At 44.1% G+C, this 7160-nt stretch overlaps 1 protein-coding gene across 2 annotated transcripts; it reads left to right on the forward strand.

Annotated features, from left to right (window-relative positions):
- The first annotated feature begins 1300 nt into the window (after window positions 1-1300).
- On the forward strand, window positions 1301-6588 carry RNF222 (ring finger protein 222). Of its 2 annotated transcripts, XR_013982491.1 has the most exons (3): window positions 1301-1610; window positions 2262-3107; window positions 4890-6588. XR_013982491.1 is itself a non-coding variant. In XM_080994060.1 (2 exons), exons 1-2 carry the CDS (start codon window positions 1582-1584, stop codon window positions 2950-2952), a joined length of 720 nt encoding a protein of 239 aa, XP_080850186.1. In that variant the 5' UTR covers window positions 1374-1581; the 3' UTR covers window positions 2953-3964. The 2 variants fall into 2 exon arrangements, 1 of the variants encoding a protein (XP_080850186.1); XM_080994060.1 differs by lacking the exon at window positions 4890-6588 and having other exon boundaries at window positions 1374-1610; window positions 2262-3964.
- Window positions 6589-7160: the final 572 nt, after the last annotated feature.

A 7160-nucleotide genomic window follows, 5' to 3' on the forward strand; every position in this document is an offset into this window, starting at 1 on the left:
CTAACTTCTGTTCTCTATGGTCTGATAGCATCTAACTCTAGGTTAATTACTGCAACACGTTAAGTGTGGGGCTGGCTCTGAACTTCAGAACACAACGGTTCAAACTCACCAGGGCAAGACAGTTTGTGCATATACAATGGTACCTCAGGTTACATACGCTTCAGGTTACATACTCCACTAACCCAGAAATAGTGCTTCAGGTTAAGAACTTTGCTTCAGGATGAGAACAGAAATCGTGCTCCGGCGGCACGGCAGCAGCAAGAGGCCCCATTAGCTAAAGTGGTGCTTCAGGTTAAGAACAGTTTCGGGTTAAGAACGGACCTCCGGAACGAATTAAGTACTTAACCTGAGGTACCACTGTAGTGCCAATCCTGGCTGGACTTCACTGGCTGCCAATTAGTTTCCGGGCCCAATTCAAAATGCTGTTTTTGATCTATAAAGACCACCTGTCCCCATATGAACCAACCTGGACCCTGCAGTCATCATCTGAGGCCCTTCTTTGTGCTTTCTCCACAAGAAGTCTGGAGGCTGGCAACACAAGAACGGGCCTTTTCTGTGGTGGCTCCCATTTGTGGAATGCTCTCCCCAGGGAGGCTTGCCTGGTGCCCTTGTTACATATCTTTAGGCAAAAAAATTCCTCTATGACCAAGCCTTTGACCTTTAACTCTCTGTGGTCTTTTAAAAGTTGGTGGGATGCTTTTAATATATTTATTTTTCCTCTTGATTTTTTTAAATTTTTGTTTATGCATTTTCCATTTTTCTTTTTACACATGCTTTCTCATCATACAATATTTCTATACAGACTTCCCTCTTTCCTCTTGATTTTAATGCATCTATGCAGGTGGGAGAGGAAGGAGGTGTTCTGCCTGTTTGTAAGTCGCTTTGGGTTGCCCTGAGCAAGATAACATAAAGCAACTAACAAATTCAATAAACAATGACGACAACAACAACAACCTCTGTGGGCGCTCTTGTAATATAATTGCCTTTGAGGTTCTTTGAGGGCAGTTTGGTATTTCTCCTTTTTGTACATCGTAATGGCAGATCCTCTCTCAAGTAAATTAGAGGCAAGGTGAAAAGTTTAACAAGCCCAACAGATCTGCATCTCAGTTTCAGTATCTCATTCACTAGGAAGACCACATGATGTCCATGCATGTCACAGCCTGGCACAGAAAGAGGTTCTCCTGGCGTCTTTGAGGTGCCATGATTCAGACTCTGAGTTGTAGTGACTCCTCCCCAAGTCCCAAATCGGGAAAGAGAAACCTCCGATTCACAAACGAGTTCCTCCACATTCACTCCTCGGGGAACCGCCCTCCTGCCTACCTGCCTGCTTAAAGATCTGACGCAAGGCAAAGGCATGGATACAGAGCGAACCACCCAGCAAACACCCATTGTTCTATAGCTAGGGCTTGTTCATCGTGAGCTTGGGAAGGTCGGAGGCACCAACACCAAATGTCTGGAGAGGTAGCTCCTTGCTGGTTTTGAGGAAGGGAGGTATGGTGCTCGGGAGGAAAGTGGCAGGATGCTGGTGGGAAAACTCCGGGATCTACGGAAAAGATCGTGTGCTTCAAATGATCTCCATGGATGGGACACCTCTGCAGATCTTTTGACCTGTATGTATCTGTGTAGCATATCCATGTGGTTTTGTTTGTGCTATTATGAATGTGGTTTTATTGTTGATTTTATTCCGCTTGCCACCAAGACATTTTTTCTTACTGTGTGTTGATGGCACAGAAATGTTTACAAACAAACAAAAAGTAAATTAGGAGAAGGGTTGAAATTTTTGTTTTGCTTCTGTTTCTAGCTGCATTGTGCTCTTATGTTCTTGGATTACTTAACCTTAGCCTTGAATGTGGGATAGGATGGGTTGCAGCGTATTCACATCTAGCTTTTGCAATTTTAAAGTTTCTTTTCCCCAGCCTAAATGGCAAGAATCTCTACAATCTCTCTTTAACGCTAATTTCTGGTCCCCTTGCTTGTGGGAAAATGTTTGAAAGGCTGTTCAAAAAGTGCTTAAAAAAACAACAACCAGCCCACTATTAATTATTATTTTTATTATCCTTTGGGGGCTTGTTCCTTGGTGTTTCCATACTGAGGTTATTAATTCTGCCACCAGTCTAAATCTACGTGGGCTAATTTATGTATCTGCAGAGGGACTGAAAGGGGCCATCTCCACGTGTATATACAACCCACACTTTCTTCCCCTTCTCACCTCATCTTCTTCTGGAGTTCTTAAAAGTATTTGTGTCTTGCATTTCATCCAGCTGGTGGCTGCATGTGAGCAAGTGGGAAAGGATGTCTGTGACCAAAACCAGTAAGGAGATTCCTGCTGCTGCCCCTTCGGTGGAGTGCCCCGTCTGTTATGAGTCATTTCAGTCTCCGAAAGTGTCGCGCCGGGTGCTGAGCTGTGGGCACGCTTTTTGCCATGACTGTCTGGTCAAGTGCCTTTTGGCGTCGCGGGATGAGGGCCGGCTACAGAACTGCCTCACCTGCCCCGTCTGTCGCTTTGTGACCTTCCTCTGCAGGAAGAGAGCCTGCTTGCCTTCCAAGATCTCCTCAAACCCTCCACCTTTGGAGCTGCCTCTCTCACCTTCGTTGCTGTCCTTGGGGCCGGCAAACACTTTAGTGGTGCCTGGCCACTTCCTGATGTCCCTGCGTGGCTACGACAGCCACCAGAATGTGTGTGGCTGCCCTAGCATGGACTCGATGGTGCACCCTGGTGGCTTGGAGCGACAGTCTCACGTCTTCGTTATCACTCAGTGTGGGATGCCGCTGATCGAAGAGAACATTGGTGTCACCGCTCTAAACCACGATGTGGAAGCTGCGGGGTCAGTGACGTCTCAGAGGTCCCTAATAATGGGCTGCTTCCAATCACCCATTGTCTTGGCAATCCTCCTGGTCTCCACTGTTGCTCTGTTGGGGGCTGTTCTCCCCTGGCTACTACTACTAGAATGAATGGACATGATGAATGGACTTCCCTAGAGGCCTACTCTGCACCCCTCCCCTGGGAACCACATGATGAAAAAAGTTATTCCTTTGGCACACCCGCAAAGAATTGCAGGATTCAGGTCGATGGGAGATCCACGAAGGAAACAGAACTACAGGAAATGGTATTTGTACAATCCCTCCCTTGTCATGTATGATGGTATTGCTAAAGTGTGGTTCAGAGGAGCAAGGAAGGTCACCTAGACTAGAGACGGGGTCTAAATATCCTGCTGAAGACAATCAGTGTGTTTATTTAATTGTTACATGCATATCCTGCCCTTCAAGGAGCACTTCCAAGGAGCTCAGAGTTGTATTAAAGTTTCCCTGTGAGGTCAGGGTAGATTGAGAGGTGACAACATTTCTCAAGACCAACCAATGAGCTTGACAGCTGAGCAGGGATCTGAGCTCACACCCAAACTCAACATTGTAGCTGCCTCTGGTGCCAGTATTGCATCCAAGGGGATATGGGCTGTGGTGTGCTTGTTTGGAAGGGCTCACTGAACCGATTCAGTGTCGTTCCACCTCTTACTTCAACACTCATGGTAATTTAATAAGGCATAGCCTTTGTGATAAGCCAAGGGCATCTTGGGTGGTTCCAGCATAATGAAAATCCTTGTTCCACCCAGGCAAATCCAAGCTGTTAGCACGTTGCTAACACAGAAGGATTCTTGTCCTGCACACCATGTGCTCCTATTGCATTTAATTCTGGGCACACTATAGGTGAGACAGACCCTCCCAGCTGAGATGGAGTAGAATTAACTTAGGTCTCCTGCTCCAGTCATTAGCAATAGCTGCTCTTCATCTGTTATTGCTCTATTGTTGCTGACCCCCATCATCTAGCAGCAGTCTTCATGTTGTGAAGATTTCAGTCACATGATGGAATATGTTAATTTTGGTTTCATTTTATTTTTGTACCTTCTGTCCTGTTTTCTACTTTTGATATTGTTGTCACACTAAGATTAATAAAAATATTTCATTGCTACTCCTTAGCAAATGGACTTCCTTAGATTTCAAGGGTAGTTTTGTCAGATGGTCTTATTTCCTCCCAGGACTCCCCCTCCTTCTTCTTCAAAACCTGCCCTTGCTTTTGCCTAGGCAGGCAGAGAGGGAGGCCTGGCAGTTGTGCATCTAGTTGATGAGCACACAGGTCACATGCACCCTCTTCTGGCAGTTAGGAGAACAAGCAATTTATCATTTGAATTGCTCATCCTTAGGTAGCGCTGTGGATTTTCAGTGGTGGGTGGGACTAAGCAGAAAGAGTCGAGGGGTGAGTTCACACAACGTCACCACTATTTCAAGTGATGACTAGCAGCTACACAACAGCTATTGCAGGTCAAAACACCACAGGGGCGTGTGCAGTGGGGATTGTGTAGTGGGAAGCGAGGGAGAGAAAGTCCCATTGTACAAACTGAAGTCATTCCACTCATGCATTTATTTAGTTGAACACGACCCAGAGCTTCCATGACACATGGCATCACTCAATACTTTTCAGTGGTGTCCTGTTCACACATTCGGCAGACTGTGACGGAAGAGTGGCTTATGTATGTACAGATGTGGATCCACTGTGAGAATCATGGTTTCTAGACTTCATTCATAGGTACCCTGGAAGGCGTTTTCAAGGGCACTAACATTACCCAGGTTTACATTTCACTTTTATTTGCTATAAGGAGTGGCTTGATTTATGTGCTTTTTAAAAAAAGCGTTGTGACCTACTTCTCGCTGGTGTGACATGGGGAATGTATCATTGTTATTTCCCATGGGCGGGTTTTGCTTTTTGTTGTTCCTTTTAAAGAAAACTAATTAGCAGCTCTACATAGCTGCTTCAGATATGAAGTAGTGCCATTCTGGGTGTTTCCTCTCAAACCCTTTTACCAATGAATCTCTCTCTCTCTCTCTTACACTCACAGGCATATAAACACACCCGGGTTGCCATTAGCTCCATATGGAGAGAGAAAAAGCCAGTACAGATGTTTCCTAAGGAGAAAGAGATAAGTGGAGAGAAACAACAGACAAAAAGTTGTGTGTGGTTACTAAGTCCTTCTAGCTTTTCCCGTCTTTTGTTGAGGGAATTTCAGAATTTCCAATGGGCAGAGTTAGGCTGCTGTCAAACGGTGTGCATAATTTGTAGTCCAGCCAAGTGGGCTTGTCTGAGACTTCCTGGTAGCTTTTAAAAAAGTAAACACTCATACCAAATTCACCTACAACTCAATAACTGGATCAAAGAGTGACTCATGCCTACATCGATGTCACAGTAGCTGTGGAACACTAATTTGGAGCGTGGCATCCTGTCTCCCAAAGTGTGCCAACCAATGTTTTGTTTTGAGTGACAACCTCAGCAGCACCTGAAATGAAATAAGGCAAAGCTAAATGGGGCAAGGCAAGAAGGGCACCATGGACAGCTCCGTTTGGGATTGAAGCTGGAGACTCCATAAGAGCAGTGATATTCTAGAGGCACTCAATCCTGAGCCTTAAACGGGAGCTGCAGCTCTATCTGTGTAGCTAGTACCACATTCCGCGAGCAAAGCCTCTTCATTAAAGGGGCCCAGCCTGCTTTAGTAGGCATTGATCCTGATGGAAAGTGGGAGCCATTAAGGTGTCTCAGCATCAGAGGAGGGCCCCCCTGGTGTCCTCAACCCAGAGAGGTACTGGCACAAGAGACTTCTCTTCTGCAGGTGCCTCTGGTTTACTGTGGACTTCTGGAAGCTGTCCCTAGGGGAAATTTCCTCTCCCACTTCAAATCCACAGCCCAAATAGGAGGAGCCCCAATCCTGGTTCATCACATTAGAAGCCCACAAGCTGGACTCAAGTGCAATAGCCCTTTCCTGCTCATGTTCCCCAGCACCTGTTATTCAAAGGCATGCTGCCTTTGAACTTAGAGGGGATGTAGCTAACATGCCTAGTAGCCATCTAGTCTTATCCTCTACACATTAGTCCAAGCATCTTCTAAAGCCATCATAGCAAATTCCATAGTTTAAACGATGTGATATGTGAAGAAGTATTTCCTTTTGCCTTCTAAGATTCAGCTTCAGTGGATGGCCCCAAGTTCAAGTATTATGAGAGGGATTTTTTTTTATTAAAAAAAACCTATCTACTTTCTCCACACTATCAAACTTCTGTAAAATTGCGCATAGTATGCAGGAAATGGATAGAGAAAGTAGGCACGTGTGAGAGAAGGACTTTGAACCTGTCCTGGCTCTGCCTCTATCCAGTCTGATGAATGGAGCTACTTCTGGTAATGAAACCAGAGAGGAAGACTAGAGCCAACTAGGCTGTAGAGGCCTTTTCCCACCTGGTCTGGGAAGGCAGGGCCCTGATTGACTCCAACTACAAAAACTGAGGCTGCTGAACTTACTTGTGGCATGTGGTATTGTTTAGGTGAGGTTGTTTCCTGTAATTGATATTAATTTCTTGTATCTTTATTTTGGATATTCTTACGATTTATGTTGAAATGGTTCAATGTGTACTTTTTGATGTTTTATTTATTGTTCATAACTACTTTTGTTAAGTTTGTAATTATGTATTTTTTTTACATGGTTGTAAGCCGCCTTGAGAATGGTTTTAAAGCGGCATACAAATAAAATGACTAATTGGTTGATCAACACTAAACATACTATTGCTAGAAATGGGGGTGGGTGGGGGTGGCTTCTGGGGGTTCCCAAAACAGCAGTGGCAGTGCAACTCCCCAGTCTTGAGTGCCTGCTCTTTGTCACTTGCTTTGGATATCAGCACATTCAACATTTCCAATGTTGCAAAAGAGCAGACCATCTCAGAATGTGCAAAGCTGGTCATGGGAAAGACTAATAGATGTTATTTTTTTTTTTTATAGAATATTTATTGCAATTTTAAAATTACAGAGAAAGAAAAAAGTAGAAAAAGAAAAACAAATCACATACATCTTACAAAAATAAACAAACAGTACAAAGAAAAATACAAAAGACAAAAAATCACAATAAAAAAGTAACAAAAAATCAAATTAAACCATTAGAACCATCTTCCCATTTACTTATTTCCGTGACTTCCTCTCACCTCTCTGCTTTGTATTCTAATTTAAATCGTATCTCCAGCAAATCCTTCTAACCTTCTTTTCATTTACTTATTTTAACATTCGAAAGTATTTAATTCTCCTCTATCTTTGTTTTACACTTCATATTTACTTATTCCATTATACTCTGTCTGCC

This window comes from Podarcis pityusensis (assembly GCF_964106645.2).
Source record: "Podarcis pityusensis genome assembly, chromosome: 2".
NCBI classification, from domain to species: Eukaryota; Metazoa; Chordata; class Lepidosauria; order Squamata; family Lacertidae; genus Podarcis; species Podarcis pityusensis.

What these genes read in the sequence shown, in the direction of transcription:
- RNF222 (XM_080994060.1), top strand. Translation starts at nt 1,582, where the DNA reads ATGGGACACCTCTGCAGATCTTTTGACCT. An exon ending in CTCTGCAGATCTTTTGACCT is followed by an intron (nt 1,611 to 2,261) that starts GTATGTATCTGT and finishes CATTTCATCCAG; the next exon opens with CTGGTGGCTGCATGTGAGCA.